The 24,344-nt window shown below is 29.7% G+C and overlaps 1 protein-coding gene and 1 pseudogene across 1 annotated transcript; one reads left to right on the plus strand and one right to left on the minus strand.

Moving 5' to 3' along the window:
- Positions 1–388: 388 nt before the first annotated feature.
- On the minus strand, positions 389–5,169 carry LOC114193177 (uncharacterized). Its single transcript, XM_085665384.1, has 11 exons — positions 4,775–5,169; positions 4,012–4,140; positions 3,812–3,904; positions 3,583–3,662; positions 2,997–3,070; positions 2,652–2,728; positions 2,117–2,200; positions 1,939–2,031; positions 1,728–1,835; positions 1,575–1,646; positions 389–1,021 (listed from the first exon to the last, which is right to left on the minus strand). Exons 1-11 carry the CDS (start codon positions 5,120–5,122, stop codon positions 563–565), a joined length of 1,617 nt encoding a protein of 538 aa, XP_085521510.1. The 5' UTR covers positions 5,123–5,169; the 3' UTR covers positions 389–562.
- An 8,895-nt stretch (positions 5,170–14,064) lies between these two features.
- Positions 14,065–15,486, plus strand: LOC146884038 (uncharacterized; annotated as a pseudogene).
- Positions 15,487–24,344: the final 8,858 nt, after the last annotated feature.

Below are 24,344 nucleotides of genomic sequence, written 5' to 3' on the forward strand. Positions count from 1 at the left end.
AGTGTCTCTCTTACTTTTTTACCATTATATATATATATATATATATATATATATATATATATATATATATATATATATATATATATATATTTACACATCACCGATTAAGATAAATAAACCATACAAGGATGTAATATTGTTGACAGAAAAACAATAAGGATAGGAAAACTTTAAAAAAAATTACTAAACTCCAAAAAGCAGTAAATAATGGACAGCAAATGATTTATTTATATCTCAATATTCAAATACATTTTTTTGAAACAAGAGGTGTCAGAGATGACATTATTTCTTCGAAGTTCAATCTTCAAAGTATTTAACTTTTGAAACTGACATTTTTTTAATGTTACAACATATTTATTTTTTAAGCTTGAATAAAACTAAAAGGAAGTGTATCTAGAAGTTATTTTCCATTAAGCACTTCCATTCAACTTAATACAAATAGAAAGTGTAGATAATAAAAGCAGTTAATACAATGATAGGAGTGAACAAAATTACTCATTCTTTTAACATCTACTGTATCAGGTTGTATATAAAATCAAACATTAAATAACTACTATCTAATCTATCTGGTCTTGCGTGCTTTAGCCAACTTTTTCTTTCTTTTCTTAACAGCTTTATGGACTTTAGTTTTCCGTGCTTCTCTTTTCTCCTCTTTCACCTTTCTCTTATTGTCTTTCCTAGCCTCTTTTCTAGCAGCTTTTGTATTTGCAGGATCCATTGTTTCACTTTCTGAGGATGAATCCTCTTCAGAATCACTTTCGTCATCTTGTTCCTCATCAGATTGAACATCAGCATCATCCTCCAAGCTGTTTGATTTATCATCAGATATGATCGGTGAATCTTTTGTGGCACTTGATTTCTGCAATAGGGTCTTTTGCTGTGAAGACTGTGTTAGTGACAGAGCATGTTTAAGCCCAGTAATGGTCAGGTAGTATAAATCTTTAGTGTCCTTCCAACTTGTTATCCGTTGTACATCCTCCTCAGCATTCTCAACATCATCAAGTGTCTTTGGAATGAAAGACTGTAACAATAGTTCAACAAATTAAACATGTAAGAAAGAACAGAAAAGATTAACATGTTTGTAAAAATCAAGCCCACACACTCATTGGAAAGAAAATAAGAAAGGGAATGGAGGGTTAAATAAGAATAAAGCATGGATTTCTACTTCCATTATATACTAACGAAGTAGTGGAGCACAAGTCCCACATTAGTGTGTTGGAAACAAGATTAAGGGTATACAAGAAAGAGGGTCAAGGCCCCAGAGTGTAAAGTCATTTCTGGACACAGACTACTCGAGCTAAGAGCATATAATACGGTCATGCTCTTAGATGTTGCTGAAATATGATATTTCAATGCTCACACATAATATTACAACAATAGTTATGTTTAGTTTCTTAGTTTTTTCACCAATACGGTCACGCTCTTAGATGTTGCTCAAATATGATATTTCAATGCTCACACATAATATTACAACAATAGTTATATTTAGTTTCTTAGTTTTTTCACCAAGCTTAGCCAACAATTCAGTTAAGGATAATAACTAAAAAATAAAGTTGCATAACAAGGCAAGTTACCTGCACAAATACAGAGTCTGCAATCTCATCCTCTACGGATACATCTCCTCTTGCCAAAATTTTTCGTTGCATCTACAAATATTGCAAAAACCATTTAAGGTCTCTTTGAAGTTGGTCACTAATCATAAGCCATAATATAACAAAGCCAAATACCTCTTCCAAGTAACTATCCACAGCATCATCAGCTATTGTTGCATCAACAATAAAATCAAACAATTCTCTTATCGTCATGACCGCAACACCATGCTTTTTAAAGAAATCCTGCAGGCCAAGAAGTCACTCAATCACACCCTTCACATTCCCTCGCTGATTAAGGAAATGGACCAGGAATCTATAATTACATCTAAAAATTGGAAATACTTACAGATACATGAACACAATCTTCACGCAGAAAATCTAGGGCATGGGGGTGTTCATGTTCAACGGCTTGAGAAACATCAATAATATATAAGTGACCCTATCAAAAAAAGAACATGTGAATTGACTATTGGCATATTGACATTCAACCAATGAAAGATAAACTGGAGAAAGGAATTGTTCACCTCATAATATAGTATATTATATTCACTCAGGTCTCCATGCACCAATTTGCATTTCTGATACAATGTCCGCATTGCAATAATAATCTGAAACAAGAAACACTCAAATGATTTCAACCCAAAGTGTTGGATTACTCTTAGAAACCTAAAAGAGAAGTGTTTCTATTACGAAGGAAACCTAGAAGAAATGTGTGGCAGAAGTGTTTCTATTAGGAGTCCCTAAAAGAAACTCCACTCCACAGACGATATAAAACTTTAATACATTAACAATATCGGTCAATGCTAGCAACACTCTGTATTATTGGTTCAAATTTATTAGATAAAAACTAGAAAAACATGAATGATAATCACTAAATAAATGGAACAGACAAATTTGTAATTAATCTCAACCCCTAATAGAGTGCACTCAAAAGAGTGTTTTAAACAGTGTCCTCTTTTAGACAAGTAACCAAAAATAGAAACCGTATACTATAGCATCCCAGCATCATAATGTTTAAGACACTCGTTAAAAGGTTCTAAGTACAAAAACCATGCTCACCTCAACATAGCCTTCCCGCAACTTGTCTAAAGATAAAGCTGCATCTTTAAGACGAGGGGCAGCACAACCATATTTTCCTTCAAAAAATAACAAAAGCAGAGATTTTAAATAATGTAGTTATACCTTCAATACTACTAAAAAAGACCAGAACTATTCATCACACTTTTCAATCATTCTTCTTTTTTTAAATTTCTTATCAAAAATAGACATTTATACACTGATGTTCCATATAATCAATGATAAAATAATAGATAATTGAGATCAACATATCACATAAAAATAACTAATCACATTGTTCACATTAACATCAGATTATATTCTTGAAATTCAGAACAAAAGCAATACCTATAAATTCCATAACCAGAACATTTAGTCGCAGAAGATATGGTGTAGGACACCTAATTCCTGCTGCCTTAAGCCTGCAATCCAATATAAACAGGGTAAAAGAAAGAAACAGTCAAGAAAGCATGTAATCAAACTTTTGTTTCTCTTAATTAGAAACAACCAACCGAACAAGCACAAAAGCACTCAAAGAGTAGCCACTTCAAAGGCAAAAGAAAAGGTAGTGCATGCAAAAATTGATGCACAAAAGATTACCTCTTCAGAGCACATTAAAACTTGATACCTTAAGACAAACACATGGTTCATAAAAGAATTTGCACAAAAAAGGACGACTTCACAAGTTCCTGGTTCTAGTAAAAGCCATCATAGAGTACATCTAAGGTCCAGAGCTTTCTATAAGTCTTCAAGAATATATCATATAGGTAAACAGAGAGAATAGACAACAATAAGACAAGTACACTTGAATACAAATTTTAGTTTTCTCTTTAAAAGAGAGAAAACAAAGGTATAGAGTTCCTTCTCAACATTTCAGTCTTCAAGACAATTTACAGTAAAAGAAGAAGCTGAAACAAATATCTGCTATACTTACTTAAATTCCAAAACAGATGTTTTGTATATTTTTACTGCAAGTGGTTGACCTTGAGATTGAGTTGCATGATAAACATTTGCCTGTTAGTAAACAACATCATAAGAAACAGAAATATGTTGGCTTAAGATCACATAATCAATTATCCAAACCATGTTACCATCATAGAACCTAAATCGTAAGATTGAGAGAAAAAAGAAAGGGAAATAAAAGCTCCAGGCATATCACGTACTTCCTTGCCGGTTGAAATGCATCCACTGATATCACGAAAGGCACCCTTGTTCAGCATCTTGTATAAAATCATGCGCGTCTTATGATCAATTGCCTGGAGGAAACTTCAGAGTTACTTGCATAATAATTGTAAAAAAGGAATCAACAAAAGAACAAAACTCAATCTAGGTGCCACATTTCATGAAATCAGCATTTACTCACCCGCTCAGCAGTTGCTCGGTCTGCTTTATCTGTAGTTTTAGTCTTCCCAATGGCACTTTCTCTAACACTTCCACGAATTGCTGTGATCACAGAGTTAGACATGCCAACATTCATCCTCCCTTCCCACTCCTGCACCACGAACCACCTAATTTAAAACTTCAACCAAACAAGCATACCACACAGAATCCCAAAAAACACCATTCACCACACAACTTCAAATTCAAACTAGTCCATATTAAAGGTACACAAAAGAGCCAATAAAACAGGAGTAAAAAAACAAGATCATGCACCATGCTCACAATTTAAAAAAAAAAATATATCTTTAATAGATAACAAAATGTCCCCTTTAATATTTCCAGCGGGTAATCAAGAATGGCACACATTAACCAGCACGACAAATTCTGATAAAACCAACCCTAGGTTAATTAATTCGCACGGTTTATGAACAATCATAAAAAAAGTAAATAAAAATCCAAACTTCTTCACCGAACAATTGATGTCTAGAGCGAATAAGGGATACCCATTTAGCTTTTTAACAATTATGAATTGATGGGTCAGAATCTCTGGTAACCAGTAAGGGATTCACACCAACTTTATCCGTATCCAGGTCTTCTTCCATCTAACTTTCTCATCTTTACACACGTAGGACTTAATATGCAACTTACATTCACGCTTATATTTCCATGTAAGATAATATGGGACTTAGATTCATTATTATATTTCCAACATGAATGAAAAAAAGTAAAAAGGTATGTAAAAAAACCTCCAAGGGTGAGGCTTGAATGCGGTCGGAGAACTTTTGGTTGCGATTGGCGCGAGGCTGAAGAGTTGAGGAATAGTGGCGGTGGCCACCGTGAGAATTGGGGCGCCGCGAAGAGGGGGAAAAGGAGTAGCCAACACCCTCCTCCTTCGAATCTAACAAGTCCAACGCATCACTGATTTCAGAATCCAAAGAACTCGAAACATCTTCATCTTCTTTGTCTTCAATTTCATCTTGTTGGTGTTGTTGTTCTGTGTGATTATTGAGCTTGTTTTCGACATCATTTTCCATTGGTGAGTGTTTGACGTTACTAATCAAGCAAACGGCTTCCTCTGTGCCAGGGGCGGCCATTTGAGGTTTGGAAGAAGAATAACCAAGGTTACACTTTCTCAATCTGATTCAACATTTATTTTTAGGATATTTAATATATATGATTGAATATTTCTTTTATTTATTTTAGGAAGATCTAGTATTTTAGGAGCTGGATATATTTATTTTTATATAACTAAACTGATAATAAATATAATTTTAGATAAACTATCGTAGAATAAATTTTTTTGTTAAAAATATCATCACATAACTAAAATAAAGTTTTTTGGTTGTAGTAAACAATTTAAATTAAGATATATGATAATGATAATTTTAACTATCAATAAAAAATTTAAAATGTATTTAGTTTAGAATAAAAATAAAGAAGATGATTGAAAATAATTACTAAAACAGATGTCTCATATAATATAATCCAATCAAGAAAGAGAATGAATTAGTTATTTAATCTTTCATTGATTTTAAGAAAATTTTAAAATTATCTTCGATCTTTATAAATTCAATAAACTTTATAAATTCAATAAAGAGTTTTTCAATTATCTTATAATGGACTAACACATAATTGGTTATTTTAGGAGCTGGATTATATTTATTTTTATATAGCTAAACTGATAATAAATATAATTTTAGATAAATTATCGTAGAATAAAACTTTTAGTTAAAAATATCATCATATAACTAAAATAAAGTTTTTTTGTTGTAGTAAACAATTTAAATTAAGATATATGATAATGATAATTTTAACTATGAATAGAAAATTTTAAAATGAATTTAATTTAGTATAAAAATAAAGAAAATTTTAAAATTAATTTAATTTAGTATAAAAATAAAGAAGATGATTGAAAATAATTGTTAAGATAGATGTGTTATATATAATCCAACCAATATTGGGGAGTGAATTGATTATTTAATCTTTCATTGATTTTAAGATAATTTTAAAATTATCTTTAATTTTTATAAACTCAATAAACAGTTTTTCAATTTTGTGTTAGTGGACTAATTCAATTAATTAGGAATGACATAAAAGTTGACAGAAACAAGAAAATACAGTAATTTTTATACTGGTTCGATTTAAGATGAATCAGTCTTCTCTTAAGCAACTCAAGCTTAGGAGGATTTCTCTAAATCAGTAGAGTTACAAGAATTACAACATCACCTATATAATTCAAGTTCCTAAAGACCAAGGACCTTGATCTACAAATCAAGAACTCCTCCTAGATGCAATGTCTCTACACAATTGCAACTAGATCTACAAATCAAGAACTCCCCCTAAATACAATTCAAAAGAAAAACAAGGAACAAATACACCTAATGAATGTGCAGATGTGACATTTTATCCGAATGCCAGACTTGACCATCCAAGATTGAATCTATCGTCAATCTTCTTGAATGTTCAATGCTCGATAGAATGATCTCCCAAGAATGCAAGAACTTTGTGTATCTCGATCTCTCATAAAAGTCTCTTCTTGATTTAGTATTGTGTGTATTTGAAACTGATTTTAGATTTGTTTTTAAAATAGAGTTCTGCTTATGAGATTAGTTGATTAGGGATTTTACCTAATTGATTATCGTGGGTGAATTTTGACTGCATTAGTGCAGTGCATTCTGATAATCCATTAACTAAATATCTAATCTATTAATAAGTTATGCATTTCACATATTCAAGAATTTGGCAGCTAATATATGCAGTTCAAGCTTAGCTTACATGTAATCCTAGGTATACATCACCTATATAAATAATAAATTCAAGACTAAGCCTAAAGCAGTGGTACATGGTGTTTGTAGACTTTGGACATCATCAAAATTAGCTTCATTGGATTGAGCAGGCTCCCCCTTTCAACAATCTCCCCCATTTTTATGATGGCCAATTTGATCATGCAGCAGAGAAACAAGACAAGACCTTTCTCCCCCTTTAGACATTAGCAAAAAGAGCACAAGAGTGTGACATAACCAAACAGACACAAGCATGGAACATCACAAAATAACAACATAAATTATGACATTATTAAAAGCTCAATAAGTATAATCAGCAACACAATATGAAACCAGGTTATGTTAAGATCAGAGTGCATACAAGCAGAAAGCATATGAGCAATTAAGTAATAATATATTAGAGTGTAAAGCATTTATACATCAGAGTGCATACAATCAATTAAGAATTACAGTACTAGCAGATGACTAATCTAATGAAGTAGAAACTAATCTAATGGATTATGTAGTGCTCAGAAGCAAATGAGCCATAATAGAAAAACGATAACGATTAGAGAATTACCTAATGGATTAGATAGCAAGTAAAACACATAATACACATCAGTAGAAGGTGGTTTAATAGCAATCAAAGTATGCAATTTCAATCACATTATCAAAACACAGTATAACAACAACACATGCATATCAACAGAAGGTGATTTAGTAGCAATCAAGCCACATAAATTTAATCAAGCACTCAAAGCACTACAAACTAAGGGAGTGAATGAGAAAAACAAAAGAAGGGTAATTTTATGTGGACCACTTATCTGTTTGTTAATCATGAAACAAAAAAATGTATTATCATGCTTTATTCTTACCTTTCACAATATTAATTATGCTAACCTTGTTTTCCCTTATCAATTGGTTGATGGGTTGATTCTGCATCATAACTAAAGCTTTTAACATCATTATTGCTGATTAATGCTTCTTTAGTAGGTGCTTTTTTTCATCTGCAAATCCTTGTAGCATTAGCTTAGCTATTCCAGTATGTTTTTTTATAACATTTCATTTTCATATTATCATAAAATTATTACTTGACTTTTAATTAAAACTATTTTTTGATGTTATAGATTTTTCACATTATGTTGATATGGTTTGTGTTTTTATAACCTCAAATATATGTATATATATTTGCAATTAGTAAATTACAGTCATACACTTAAACATTACATAAATTTTTCAAGGAAATGCACCTCTTTTTTGTCCTTATCTATATCTGTTTTTGTATGATGGGTGAGGTACCATGGTAATTAGTTTTAATAATTGAACTTTTGAGTCAAAGTACTTAAAGGTAAAGTGGTCATCATCAAATCAGAGGCATAAGTGGGAAGAAGTATTATTTTACTGCTGCAAGATCACAAATTTTATTGTTGAGATTCCAAACTCATTGAAGGGAAATCTAAGATGCTTTGTACAACGCACACATTATTTAACTTTGTAGTGTTTCAGTACATTCCAAACATTGCTTAATTCTCATTTTCTATTATCAATCATCATCTTTTCTTTATGCTAAAGAGCACATTAAAATTAATCTCAATCTGTGTTCACCAAAACATCTTCCTACTTTGTTAAGTTGCTTTCAAATGAAAAGAATAACATAAAATAAGGGTATTAAGAAGTGATCTTCATAAGGAATTTGAACCCATCTAGGTTAAGTTTAATGTTGAATAATTGGTTGAAACACATCACACGGTACAATACTAATCAGATGGAGATTAGTGAACCAATTACAATTCAGCACCAACGAAGCAGTGCCTCAAAAGAATAGTTTCCTCAATAACTTACTGAGATTTGAGAGTGAAGTAGTAATGAAAACAAATGTGGTAGATAGAAGCAGTTCAGTTGGTATTAACTTCTGCTCCATATCCAAACGTGGCAGATAGAAATAGAACCGCTTATGAGAAAGTCCTCAGAAGGCATTATTTTGAGTCAATTGGGTCCTAAACCTAATAATATCAGTTTGGCCCATTTGTTCCAACAACTAAGTATACGTATACCTATGCATGCCCATGCATGCATCATGTGCAGGTGTAGCCTAGGTCTATCTGACATGCAGGGTACCAGATTTTGACCAAAGCTAGACCAATATACTGAATATACAAATATAACTATATTTATATTTCCATGTTTTGTAACCTTTCAAAAGTTAGCCACGTGATCATGTGCCCATTGCAAGTGGGGATACTTTCTTGCTTGGTGGTATTGAGAGTTGGATTGTTTTCTTATTTCAAAGTGTGATGTAGTTTGTGGTTGTTCATGCTTGTTTTATATGACCACATTGTGTAATGTAATGTAGAAGAACACTTTACATCCTTCGGAATTGGTTGGAAGAGTTTGTAGTAATTTTATACTATGTTTAGTTGCATGTCCAACCCATTTTTTTTTAATGTATGATACATTACTTTTAAAGCTAGTTTCCACATTAATTGTGAAAATTACGTGGGATTGGCTTCACAAGCACCTACTTACTTGTGCTAAAAAAGGCTTATGACCTTATCATATTTTTTTAATCTTTTTGTGATAGGTCAATGGTAATTGGTGAAAGGAAATTTGTGAACAAATCAAAATAAGTTATTTTTCTTAGTTTATTTATGTAAGCATCATGGTGAAGCGTATAGTATAAGCATGCATGTTAAGCTGAATATAAGGGGTGAATTAAGTTGTTTGCTGGATGCACTCTGGCTTGGTTGGTGTTGCACATGTTTATATCGTCCTTAGGATTATTTTGCATTTATGATAAGCTTATGATATCAGCATGTTTATGCTAAGCTAAAAAAAGTTGAGTTAAGTTGTTTACTTAGTGCTAGTGCACTCTGGCTTGGTGTTGCATATGTTTCATTTGTCCTTAGGATTATTTTGCATTTATGATTTGATTAGAAGTTTATACTCAGTTTTATTGTGTTTAACTCATTTATCACGTAAATGATACATGAATTTTTGAAGCTACTTGCACTAGTTTTTCACATTAAATGTGAAAAATGACGTGAGATGGTCTTCCAAGCACCCACTTATATATCCTTATTAAAGTGGCTTATGATGTTATAAGTTTTTCTAATCTTATTGCAATAGGTTTCATGGTGATTGCTGAAAGTTATTAAAACTGTATAAGCATCTTTTAGTTTTCAAATTCTTCATATAAGGAAATAATTCATGAAAAATTGTATCATCATGAGACAGATAAAAAGTTTTTCTTTGAGACATGAAAATGTGTAACATCAGTGATTTAGGTCTTGATTGGACTCATCCTGATAAAAATCAATGAGAAGGTTCTGGTTTTGTCAAAATAGTTTAGACTGCCCAATGCTATTCATTTTGTCTAGGATATTGAAGCAACAATTCATTGTGCAGAATGGCTTTCTATGGTTGGTGGATCTAGCACAGGAGAACAACGAGGGAGGTAAGTTTATGTGTCCATTATGAGCTTAAGTGTTTATTTCTGAAGTTCTTCTGTAATGTGATTTGACTGTTACTGAAATCAAGTTTTATTTCGTTTCATTTTATTTTGATGTTGTTTGTCATTGTTTTCTATTTAAACATTTATCTTTTTTAGTTTGAAAACATACATTCCATATAAAACCATTCATTAGGCTATTTGTGTATATAATAGTGCAATCCTTTTAGGGAGTTGGTCATTGACTTGGCATAAGAGCCTTTTAACCAAATTTTTTTAAGTTCAATCCCATTCTAATTCAACATAAATTTCAACACAATGTAGGGTGAACCTGTTTTATCTATGCACAAGCCCAAATGGCTCTTGAGTAAGTGGGGGGTATGTGGATATTCTTAAATTTTTGCGATTGGATTTAACTCAAACCTTCAAGGTGGTTCAAGGGGTGAGAGTTGCCTCCCCTTTATATATAATATTTAGTCACTCCAATATCTCAATCAATGTAATTTTGGATTTTCCCTAATAGTCATGCAACCAATCACAAGTTTTTGCCTTACAGTTTATGGTGTGAGTAAAGTTGGTCCTTAATAGCACACTTATAAATCGTAACAAATTTTAAAGATACCTCTTTTCTACAAGTTCTGTGAAGTATTATGTTTGGACACTTATGTTTTCTATTTTAGTGTTTACAACTTCTAATCTCATTGAGTCCCTCATTTATATCCAATTATTTACAACTAGTTTTTCTCCTTGAACTCAACTAGACAAGTTTACTAATGGATAAGTCATGGATTGATATGCCACGAAATACAACTGAATATCTAGATGGGTTAAATAAGTTTCTAGACTTTGCATTTGAATACCAATTTGTCAAATGGTACAATAAGGTGTCCTTGTCCTAGATGTCACTATAATAAATGGGAAACTAGAGACGTTGTGTTTGACCACTTAATTTGCAAGTAGTTTCCAAAAAATTACAAAGTTTGGATTTGACATGGAGAAACATATGACACAATGCAATCAAGAGACACAAATGTAGTAAATGTGCCATCACAAAATGAAAATCCAGTGATAGATATGATAAATGATGTATTTAGGATGAATAAAAACGATGATGTGAATTATGATGCATATGAAGGACCTTCCGAATTTGTAGAAACCATGCCAAATGAAGATTATATTGAGTTGCTCAAAGATTGTAACCAAGAGTTGTATGAAGGATGTCAAAAGTATTCGAAGTTGTCTTTTCTATTAAGGTTGTATCATATAAAATGTTTGTGTGGTATGACTAACAAGGCTATGACGATAATTTTAGAGTTATTAACAAACACATTTGAATATGGAAAATTTCCTACTTCATTTTATGAGGCAAAGAAGGTGATACAAAAGCTTGGTCTTAATTATACCAAGATAGATGTTTGCCCAAAAAATTTCATGTTGTACTGGGGAGAAGATGAAAAATTGGAGAATTGCAAATATTGTAATAAATTTAGATGGAAGAAAAAAGGTACTAGTGGAAAAAAGAAACTACCAGTAAAGGTATTACGTTACTTTCCCTTGAAACCAAGGTTACAAAGATTATTCATGTCTCCAAAAACAGCAAAGTCCATGAGATGACATATTTTAAACAATAACCCAATGGATTGTTGAGACATCCGAGAGATGGTAAAGCATGGAAGAGTTTTGATTAACTTCACCCTGAGTTTGCTCTAGAACCTAGAAATGTTCGCCTTGGCCTTGCAACAAATGGCTTCAATCCTATCGAACCATGAATAAAAGTCATAGTATATGGCCAGTGATTTTAATTCCATACAATAAACCTCCATGGGAGTGCACGAAACAATCATCTTTTATTCTTTCTATGATAATTCCAAGAAAAAAAAATGCTAGGAAACAAGATAAATGTGTACTTACAACCTTTAGTGAAAGAGTTGAATCAGCTATCGACAAAAGAAGTTGTAACATATGATTCTTTTTCAAACGAAGTGTTTGTAATGTGAGTGTCTCTCATGTGGACAATTAGTGATTTTCCTAGACTTTGTACTCTATCTGGGTGGAATACTTATACTGGTTATGCTTGTCCAACTTGTAATTTTGACATTTTTCCTTATCGATTAAGACGTAGTAACAAGTGGTGTTCCATGGGTCATTGACACTTTTTAGAGAAAAGCCATAAATTTAGATTGATGAAAAAACAATTTGATGGCACAAAATTGAATAAAGAGGTGCTACAAAATTATTATCTGGGTTAGAAATTTTAAAGCAACTTGATGCCATAACATTTGATAACAATCTTGAGTCAAGTAGTAAAGGAAACCAATGGAGAAGAAAAAGCATATTCTTTAATCTTCTTTATTGGAAGGACAATCTTTTACGTCATAACCTTGATGTTATGCATATTGAGAAGAATGTTTGTCATAATGTGTTGTATACAATGCTCAAAGATGAAACATCAAAAGATCATCTTCAAGCTCGTCAAGATCTGAAAGATATGGGGATAAAAGTAGACCTTTGGCCGGATGCAAATGGAAAATACATTCCTTTGTTATTTACAATGACAAGAGAACAAAGAAAGATATTTCTCAATACATTAAAGAATGTGAAGATGCCAGATGGTTATTCAAGTAACATATCTTGTTGTGTTGATGATGAAAACTATAGGATATTTGGCCTTAAGAGTCATGATTCTCAAATCCTCATGCAACATTTACTTACAATAGTTATTCGAAATGTTTTGCCTGACCATGTGACTACAATGTTGGTAGAGTTTTCCTCATTTTTCAAGGAGTTATGTTGTAAAAGATTGAATATCTCAAATCTTGACAAGTTACAAAATCGAATTGTGCTTACTCTTTACCATTTGGAAATTCTTTTACCTCCATCATTCTTCACTGTGATGGTCCATTTAACTTGTCATCTTGTAGAAGATAGTGAAATTAGGAGGACCAGTCTATTACCGTTGGATGTATCCAATTGAAAGGTAAATACATGTAGTTATGTTTAACCTATTTATTTTGATTAAAATATTGGTTAAATTATTCTTTTTTTTGTAGAATGTTAGGACATTTGAAGTCCTTTGTACGAAATAGAGCACAACCTGAAGCATCTATAAGTGAAAGTTATTTAGTTGAAGAGACTCACCTTTTACTCATTGTATGAAGAAGTTGAATCAAGGTTGAATAGAAGTCGACGTGTTGATGATCGTCCTAATGAAAGTGAACATCTTCAAATTATTTATCCTCAAATAGGCAGATCCGTGGGAAGTTCATCGACTTTCACTCTTACACCATTAGAGAAAAAATTCAGTTGACGAAGCCAGGTGTATTTGAGATGCCACATGGTGAACGTATAATTATGTCGTTTGATAGACAGTTACGAGCCTATGGAGAAGCAACTTTAGTTCTTTGTTCAACATGTGGTCGTATTGCTACAAATTCAAACAATGTTCCCATTAACTTTGATAGTTGGCCAAAGGTTCCAAAGTCATACAAAGATGATTGTTTTAATATTTTAAAGGTACATGTTGAGTATAATGTGGTTAACTTTGCTATTCTTGAATTTGTTTTTAGCTCTAATGCATTTCTATGATTGATTTTAGTTCTTATATGCTTTTTACCAATTACAATTTTCCTTGAAACAATTTGCATAGATTAGAATGTAGATTGACATTTGTTCTTTTTTCATTTCGATTGTTATTGCTTATCATGTCTGTAAATTCATCATTTCTCTTTTTTTCTACAATTTTATATACTAACTTTTTTTTCTTTTTTAGAATTTATTTCATTTCCAAGCATCAGAAAGGTCTGTTGAATGTTAATGTTCCCTTTGCATGTCAAATAAGTATAGAAATGAAAAGATGAATTTGTGGAACCATGTTTATGATAGTTCATTATCAATAGAACAATTAATTGCTAATGTCCCTGATGGTATTCAAAAAGATCAGTGGTCTTCATTTGTTAATTATCATCTGAGTGAAGAGTATAAGGTAGTTTTTACAAATGATTGTTATGAATAACTATTTTTTTGTCTTTTCTTTTAATTAATAACTTTCTTGTCTCAGAAATTAAGCAAGAGAAATATTGAAGTTAGAAAAGCGCGGAAAATTCCTCATACTGGTGGTACAAAGCTTTTGTCTACAAAACAACATGAGATGGTAATTATTTGTTCATTGTTGAGTTTAATTAAAATTCATGGAGTGTTTTATTGTTCTTATATGTTCATATTTATTAGGAAGTAAACCTTGGACGTGTTGTGGCTAAAGGAGAGTTGTATATTGAGACTCAGAAGAAAAGAAATGGATCGTATGTCAATGAAGAGGCAAAGTCTATTGCAGTGAGTTTAGTTAAAGTATTTATAAATTCGTATAATTTTCCAATATGTTTTGACTATGATTTTTATATACTACTACAATATTCTGATTTTTAACTATATTCGATGATTGGGAATTAGATAAATTTGAATGCAACAAACCTCATTTTTTGATAAAATATTCAATGGTTAGATCACAAGCTGGTTTATACAATTATTTACTAAATCTTTAAACAGGTTCTAAAATGATTGATGTTGGAAGAACTTATTGCACGAAAAGTATTCATTTTAAACAATTCTTTCAAGATCTAATGATTATATTGGATTATAATGGCAGTTGTCTTTTATTATAGTTTGTGAATGAAATGCAGAAGAAATCAATATTCATGTGTACTTTTATATTTATGGGAGAAAATGACACAAGAAATGAGTCAAAGTGTTAATTCTAATGAAATCTCAGCTGATGATTGTGTTAGTAAATTGTTGGGAAAGGATTATTCTGGACGTGTACGTTGCTTAGGACTAAGAGGTCTTAATAGTGTTGCATTTCAATCCACGAGTAGATTTAGTAATGCAGGGCATAATTTCTTAAATTTTGGTTCAGCTAAAAGTTCTTAATTGAAAGAGGAAGTTATTCGTCTGAGGGAAAAGTTAGCAACTTCTTAAGAAAATTTAAAGACATTAAAAATTGTCATGCTTGCATACATCCAAATGAAGAAAGTGCTTATTCCTCATAAGTTGGGTGTTATGTTTGATAATGAGACTAATGTAATTGTAAGTGCTTTATAGTTTGTGTGTATAATTTAATATCTTGTGTATTCTTTTTAAATATGCTAGCATGATATGATTTTAAATTTTAATTTCACAGGATGAAGAGATTGGCCAAGAACTGCCAACATTGTGCGGAGGATTATCACTTGATAGTAATTTTCATGGAGTTTGAACTATATGTTATGATATTCCAAAACTTAGTTAGATTAATTTGACATATCTCTTACATATGTTAGGATTTTTCAATCCTTCACTCTACACTTTATAATTTGTAATTTGCTTTGCAGCATACTATTTCCTTGCTTATTGGCTATAGGTATATGGGATTTTGTAGTGTTGTTTGGTGTAGTTAATGGTTGAGTTAATGAATAATCTTGATCACTTTTTTATGGAGAAAAGAGAACATAATTTTGATTAGGCAGGTAAATATTTGTAAAGAGCATGTTGTCCAAGCTTCTTTCATTGACCCTACCCATGTGAAAATTCTTTCACATACATTTAATAATTTAATAAATAAGTAAATAGAGAATAGTATTTTATGCAATAAATGAGTAAATATTTTTTTAAATAAAATAGATAAATGAAATATTGGTTAACATATGAATGAAAAACAATTACTAAATACTTTTAGAATATTAAAATTTTTAAAAATATTTTAAAAAAAATTATGGTTTTAATTGTCAAAATATGATATATTTTATAGCGGTTTTTAGCTGTCAAAATATAATATATTTTGTGACAATTTTTAACTCTTAAAATACGTTATATTTTGTGGCGGTTTTAACCGTCAAAATATGATAAATTTTGTAGCAGGGTTTGACCGTCAAAATATGATATATTTTGTGGCGGTTTTTAACTGTCAAAATATAATAAAATATCATAAATTAAAAGTAAATTTTGTAGCGGTCTTTAACTATTAGAAATTTCATTTTTCCTTTTTAACAGCAATACCAGCGGTTAATTTTTTTTGTCAAAAACTATTTTTGACATGCATAATTCTGACGATTTTTTAAACCGTCAAAAATTTCATTTGTGGCAATTTTTAACCACTAAAACTTGTAATTTTAACTGTCACAAATGTTCACTTTTTTTGTAGTAATTGGTCTTACACATATAAGGCATTTGACACCACTTCTACACCAAAACCTTAAGGCAATGGTGTTATGGGTCTTTTTTCTTATATAGTGTTTAACTCTGTCTATTCTATCCAATATGAAACTTTGACTCACACTTTGAATATTCCAAACAATCTCCCCTCAAGGGTGAGTTGTTTTTTTTTCTTTTCATATGGATATATTTCCCTTCAGGTGTATGAGTGACCCCTGAAACCATCGACTCTGATACCACTGATGGGTTTATATATTTTCTCATATATGGTTATAGTCATATGTTATAGTCAGTGAGAGATTATGGTTCTATATATATGGCATTGGTCTTACACATATAAGGCATTTGACACCACTTTTACACCAAAACCTTAAGGTAATGGTGTTATGGGTCTTTATTCTTATATAGTGTTCAACTTTGTCTATTTTATCTAATGTGGGACTTTAACTCACACTTGGACTATTCCCAACATATATATATATATATATATATATGTATATATATACACATATATATATGTATATATATATATATACATATATATATATATATATATATATATATATATATGTATATATATATATATATATATATGTGTATATATATATGTATATATATATATATATATATATATATATATATTGTTATGAATTAATGATTGTCCATTGATTTGATACATTTACTCATATAATTGGTATGATTGATACTCATATGATTCATTACTTTTTATGTAAATATTTGCATTAACTAGTTGATTTGTTTTCTGTATGGAGTACATGTTGTATCTATAAATAAGACTCTTCCTATTAGTAATAAGACACAAAAATTGCTCCTTATTCTTTCATTCTCCATTATTCCTTTTATTCTTTATTCTTCTCTCTTCTCTCTATTATTAGCTTTATTTTATAACATGTTATCAACACAATGCTTTCAACCAACTGACGGCTATTGAAAGTTTTTTCTCTTTAAGGACAATGTTCTGCGTTTCTCAATCCAGGCTCTTTCTAATCCTTTTTCCGTTTACAATTTTCTTATATTCTTATTCTTAGGATAAAAATTGTTTGACTTTATCAATTTTCTTCTTCGTCTGATTATTATTATTTTTATTATGATGGTGATTATTATTATTATTATTATTATTATTATTATTATTTTATGTGATAGTTCTAAACACGCAAAACATTGCAAAATTTGAATTTGTGACCCTTCATATTACAAGGAAAAATTACGTATATTGAATATTAAATGTTGAAATACATTTAGATGCAATGAGTCTTGGTGATACCATTAAAGAAAGAAATAAAACATCTGAACAACTAATTTGTTCCTGCAACAACAATATTGTGAACAAAGATTTCACAAATATTATGAATTTATTTCATGTGTTTGTATGACACTGAACAAAGCAATGAAGCTTTTGATGAAAAATCATGAGATCCATCCAATCTGCTTCATTCCCATAAATGAATGCAACAATAAATATTTATGAATTTATTTCATGTCTTTGTATGGTTGAACAAAGCAATGAAGCTTTTGATGAAAAATCATGAGATCCATCAAATTTGCTCCATTTCCAAGAGTGAATGCAACAATAAATATTATGAATTTATTTCATGCCTTTGTATGGCTGAACAAAACACTGAGCTTTTGATAGAAAATCATGAAACATGTCCAATTGGTTCTGCTTCATTTCCAAAAGTGAATGCAACAACATTTGATTTATATTTTCATGATCGTGATATTGATTACGGACATGGTTATAAGGGAAATTTCAAAGACACATTTTGTCACTAGAAGTGACACAATAATGTGCAAAAGGGAAAAGAAAAATGTGAAAATATTGGCAAATAAGGTGAAAATATATAGTATCATTACAATGATAAAGGCCATTTGAGTTGTACTTGTCGTATACCAAAGCATCTTACAAATAATGAGAATAACATAAAAACACATTTTGTTTATGAAGCTGGTGATTTTGATTATGACCATATGGATGCTACTCATCTTGATATTATTATTTTCTTTGTTAAACCAAATGAAAGCATTGATCCTCATTGGTTATGAGAGTGTTAAAAAAAATTCACATATTGATATTTATGTTTGTATGAAAAATGAATGTTGGCACTAGCACCAATGATGAGGATATATGTCTTATTGATAGTGCAACAACTCATACAATTCTCAAGAGTAATAAATCTTTTCTCTTGTTTGGTAATGTGAGAAGTCAATGTTAGTACTATTTCTAGTACTACAAATATAATTCAAAGCTCCAGAAAAGCTATTGTACTTCTACCAAGAGGTATAAGATTGCATATTAAAAATGCATTTTATTCTCCTAAGTCTAATAGAAACTTATTAAGTTTCAAAAATATTCGTCTAAATGGATGTCATATTTAGACAAACAATGAAGGAGATATTGAATATCTTTATATCACTCGAATTGAGTCAAATATAAAATTTGTATTGGAGAAATTATTAGCCTTCTCTTATGGTTTGTACTACACATATATCAATACAATTAAAATGCCTCTCATAAATTTTACGAATCAGAATGAATTCCTTGGTTTGCATGATCAGTTATCATGATGCGAAAACAAAAAGGTTGAAAAACTCATGTGGACGCACATTTAAGAGTCAAAAGACTTCTTCAAACCAATGAGTTCTCATGTACTATACATTTACAAAGGAAAGTTGATAATAAGGTCATCACAAGAAAAATTAGAAATGAGCTAATCTCATTTCAAAATGAATGCAGGGTGATATTTGTGGTCCAATATACCCACCATATGGATCATTTCATAGTTTTAATTGATGCATCAACTAGATGGTCACACATTTGTTTATTATCAACTCGCAATCAAGTATTTGTAAAGTTATTAGTACAATTAAGAGCTCACTTACCAAATTATCCGATTAAAAAAATATGTTTTGATAATATTGGTGAAATTACATCTCATGCTTTTCATGAATATTGTATATCAATTGGAATTGAAGTTGAACATCCAGTAGCACATGTTCATACACAAAATAGACTTGCGAAATCATTACTAGAACGTCTAAAATTGGTTGCAAGACCATTACTTGTGAGAGTTAATCTTCCAATGGCTACTTGGAGATATGCAATTTTTCATGATGCATAAAACGTTCACATCAAGCCAACAAGTGACCTAATATTCTCATGTAAGAATTTTTGAGTGTAGTGTATATGTTTCAATTTCCCCTCAAAAAAGACTATGATGGGTCCTTAGAGATGATTGAGAATATATGTTGGATATGATTCTCCCTCAATAATAAAATATCTTGAACTACCAACATGAGACTTATTTATAGTTTGACTTTTCGACTGTCACTTTGATGAATAAGTTTTTCCAACATTAAAGGGAGAAAGAAAACAATTAGAAAAGAATATTGATTAGAATGAATTATCATTATTTTATCTTGATCCTCGTACAAAAGAATATGAACTGGAAGTTCAAAGAATAATTCATTTACAAAATTAGTCAATCAATTAACAAATATTCTTACTGACAGAAAGGGTAATCAAATCATATATATTAACTGCTAATGCTTTGAGTATATTTGATATTATTTCATAACACGCTTGAAGCGTGGTAGGCCTATTAGTTTCAAAGACACATTTGAAGCGTGGTAGGCCTATTGGTTCCAAAGATAAACTCCTGAATGAGAAAGGGAGCTAAAATGCAAGATGACCTAATCGAAAAGGTGGAAATCCCAAAAGATTCATTTGACATAATTAATGATTCGGTTCCAAAAGAACCCCAGGTACCTGAAATTGTTGAAAATGATGAGATCTCAATAAATTATGTCACGAATCATATAATATGGAACCAAAATGACGTCAACATTGACGAAACTTTTACATATAATATAGCGATGAATGCTATGAATGACAATGAAGATTAATAACCAATGATCATTGAAGATTGTCGACAAATACATGATTGGCCAAAATGAAAATATGTAAATAAGCATAATTAAATTTGTTTGTTAAGCGAAAGGTTTTTGGACCTATGGTTCGCACACTTGAAGGTGTGAAACTCGTTGGTTTCATATGAATTTTTGCACAAAAATCAAATTAAGAATGATGAAATTGTTATATACAAAGCACAATTGGTTGCTCAAGGTTTTCCACAAAACCTGACATTGATTTGTGAAAAGACATATTCTTTGGTATTGGATGCAACAACATTGCAATATTTGATTATCCTAATTGCACAACAAAGTTTGCATTTACATCTAATGGATGATGTTACAACTTATTTTTATGGTTCTCTTGAGAATCATATTTATATGAAAATTTCTGAAGGATTTTATTTGCCCAACAAGACAAATTCTAAAGAGGGTTATTCAATAAAATTGAACAAGCCCTTTTATTGATTAAATCAATCAAGACGTGTGTGGCGTGTGGCATAACCCTCTTATTGAGTACTTATTAAAAGAAGGATATAGAAATGATCTTATTAGTTCTTGCATTTATATGAAAAGATCTAAAAATGAATTTTCCATAATTATTGTTTGTGTAAATGACATAAACATCGTTGAAACTCTTAATGAGCTCACAAAGACAGTTGATTGCTTAAAGAAAGAATTTGAGATGAAGGATCTTGAAAAGGCAACTTTTTTTTGAGATTACAAATTGAGTATTTAAACAAAGGTATTTTTTTATACATCAAAAGGCTTATATAATTAAGGTGCGTAAAATGTTCTAAATGGACAAGTCACATCCATTATGCACTATAATAGTTGTTAGGTCGTTAGATGTTGATAAATGTTCTTCTTAGACCTCAAGAAAATGATGAAGATTTTCTTGGTCCAGAAGCACCATATCTTAGTGTTATAGAAACACTAATGTACTCGATCTGATATTGCATTCGCTGTAAATTTGTTAAGAAAGATATAGTTCTTCAACTACAAGAAGAAAATAGTTTGGAGTAAAACATATACTTCATTACCTTAAGGGTACTACGAATATGATCCTATTCCATCCAAATGATTAAGATTCAGACCTAATAAGTTATGTATATGCATGTTATTTTACATATTCTCACAATGTCACAATGGTTGATCACAAACAAGATGTTTGTTCACATGTGGTAGCACAATAATTTCATGATGGTATATGAAACAAACCATTGTAGCAATATCGTCTAATCATACAGAATTACAAGGAAAGTTGTGAATACGTTTGGTTAAGGTTTATAATTCAACATGTGCAAGAAACTTGTGGTTATCCTTGACAAAGGTGGAATCAACAACCATATATGAAGACAATAATGTATTGTTCAATTGAAAGAATGATATAGATATCAAAAAATTCATTCATGTGAAAATCTGGCAGGTCTATTTATAAAGTCTTTGTCAAGAAAAACTTTGAAGCAAATGATTCATAAGTTCGAATCTGTCATCTTAATGATGTAAGTTTACATGAGGGGGAGAAATAGAATATGTGATGAACAACATTGTATCAAAGAATACAGAATGTTGTACTCTTTTTCCTTCACTAGGTTTTTTATCCCAAAAAGGTTTTTTCTATTAAGGTTTTAACGAGACACCTTCTCTTATCAATGGACACTCAAGGGGGAGTGTTATGAATTAATAATTGTCCATTGATTTGATACATTTACTGATATGATTGATATGATTGATACTCATATGATTCATTATTCTTTATGTAAATATTTGTATTAACTAGTTGATTTATTTCTTTATAGATTACATGTTGCATATATGAATAAGACTCTTCCTATCAGTAATAATTAAGATGCAAAAAATGTTCCATATTCCTTCTATTCTCTATTCTTCTCTTTTATGTCTATTATTAGCTTTATTTTATAATATATATATATATATATATATATATATATATATATATATATATATTATTTGTAACTTATTTTAAGAGATTTACTTTTTCATTTTATTTAATTTTAAGAATTCTAAAGAATAACTCATATTTAATTATTGAATCAAGAAAATGAATATTATTAAGTTACGTCATGTGAATTGATCTTTACATATATACATATGAAAGATTAAACTGGTTAGAGATTTATCAATTATTAGTATACAAATAAGTTTTAAATTATTTATTATTATTCATTCATGCAAAAAATCCAATTAATGAAAATTATTTGGCATTTCGTTCAAATAGATGTAAATTAATGTATATTTTTGAAAGCATACTACTATGCAAAAAAAAAATACTTTATACTGTTGTTTGATTTTTAAAAAATAATATAATGTAAAATTCTAATTCAATATTGCACTAACGAAATTAAATGTTTATATGCAACTATTGCCGTATAATAATTTACATTTTTTTTACCTCTTTTAGCCTTTTTTTTTAATTTTTATAATCCACATGAAACTATTCTAATAAATAGTGATGAAGAAAAATTAAAAAGTGATTTATTAAATAATTGTATCAAAAAGCCCATTATTTTATAATTAATTTTAATGTATATATTTTGTTACAATTTTAATGTTTTTATGATTATCATTTTGTTGTGATAATAGTTATACCAATTTTATTAAGGGTTAAATATGTTTTTGGTCCCTCAAGTTTCAGCGAAATTTGGAATTAGTCCCTCATTAAAACTTTTGACTAATTTAGTCCTTCATCTTTCAAAATGCATGAATTTAGTCCTTTAAACCAAATTTTGTTAAGTTTATCTGACGTTTCAAGCACATTTCATGATAGTATTTAAATTATTTACATTGTTTGACACATTTTTGCTTCGATGTTAACTTAAATACTATCATGAAATGTATTTGAAACGTCATATAAACTTAACAAAATTTGATTAAAATAATTAAATTCACGCATTTTGAAAAATGAAGGACTAAATTGGTATAAAATTTTGATGAAGGACTAATTCCAAAATTCACTAAAACATATTTAACCCTTTTATTAATTATGTTTATTATTTTTTATTATCATAAAAGAATAAACATGCATATATGTTGTTATATTTGTTTTTTCATCAACAATAATAGTAATAATCGGTTGATTCCTGCTAAAGATATAAAAGAACAAATATATATTATTTGTTAATAAAATACATGTTTTGAATTAGCATTTAGATTTCAAATTTCTTAATAAATAATCATTGAGAGCATTTTTTTTCCTTTTCTTTCAAAATATCCAACACCTAAAGATACAAAATTGTTTCTTTTACTTAACTAAAAAAAAGCAACCTATCACTTCTTTTTTGGGGTTTTATGATTTGTATTTGGGATGTAGAAAGGGACTATGGAAGAATCCTGGAAATTCGAATTGAAAGGCGGATGTTTTCACCATTCTAACAATGGTATATATATATATATATATATATATATATATATATATATTAGGTGAGCACTAATTTGTCTCTAAGTAAAATATTATATAATATTGAAGATCTATTATCTTTGTATTGAAAAGCTGAAAGACGACAAATTGATTACTTTATTTTTCCACACAATTTTAATCACCGGAAAAAATAAAATAACGCTAGGGTCATTTTCATTTAATAAAGATGATGATTTTGTTTCTTTTCAAAATTAATATGAATCCAAATGATGAAAAATATTATTATAAAAAGGTATATTATATAAATATACACATACAATATATATATATATATATATATAATATATAATATATATATATATATATATATAATTTCTAACTTATTTTTAAGATATTTACTTTTTCATTTTATTTAATTTTAAAAATTTTAAAGAATAACTCATATTTAATTAATGAATTAAAAAATGAATATTATTAGCTAATTTACGTCATGTGAATTGATCTTACTCATACAAACAATACAACAAAATCTTTGTTTAATGATCAAAATTTTAGTGAAAAAAAAGTTAGTCAGTTAGTAATTTATAAATTAAAAATTATTAATAATTAAA

Source organism: Vigna unguiculata, chromosome 8, assembly GCF_037176805.1.
Source record: "Vigna unguiculata cultivar grain cowpea cultivar isolate G323 ecotype 2 chromosome 8, ASM3717680v1, whole genome shotgun sequence".
Classification (NCBI taxonomy): domain Eukaryota; kingdom Viridiplantae; phylum Streptophyta; class Magnoliopsida; order Fabales; family Fabaceae; genus Vigna; species Vigna unguiculata.

Bases quoted from the DNA above. Each gene is read 5' to 3' on its own strand.
- LOC114193177 (XM_085665384.1), bottom strand. From the start codon at position 5,122: ATGGCCGCCCCTGGCACAGAGGAAGCCGTTTGCTTGATTAGTAACGTC. The intron at 3,663-3,811 runs GTACGTGATATG...GTTTACTAACAG, and splicing joins GCATTTCAACCGGCAAGGAA to GCAAATGTTTATCATGCAAC. The intron at 2,032-2,116 runs GTGAACAATTCC...TTTTTTTGATAG, and splicing joins ATAATATACTATATTATGAG to GGTCACTTATATATTATTGA.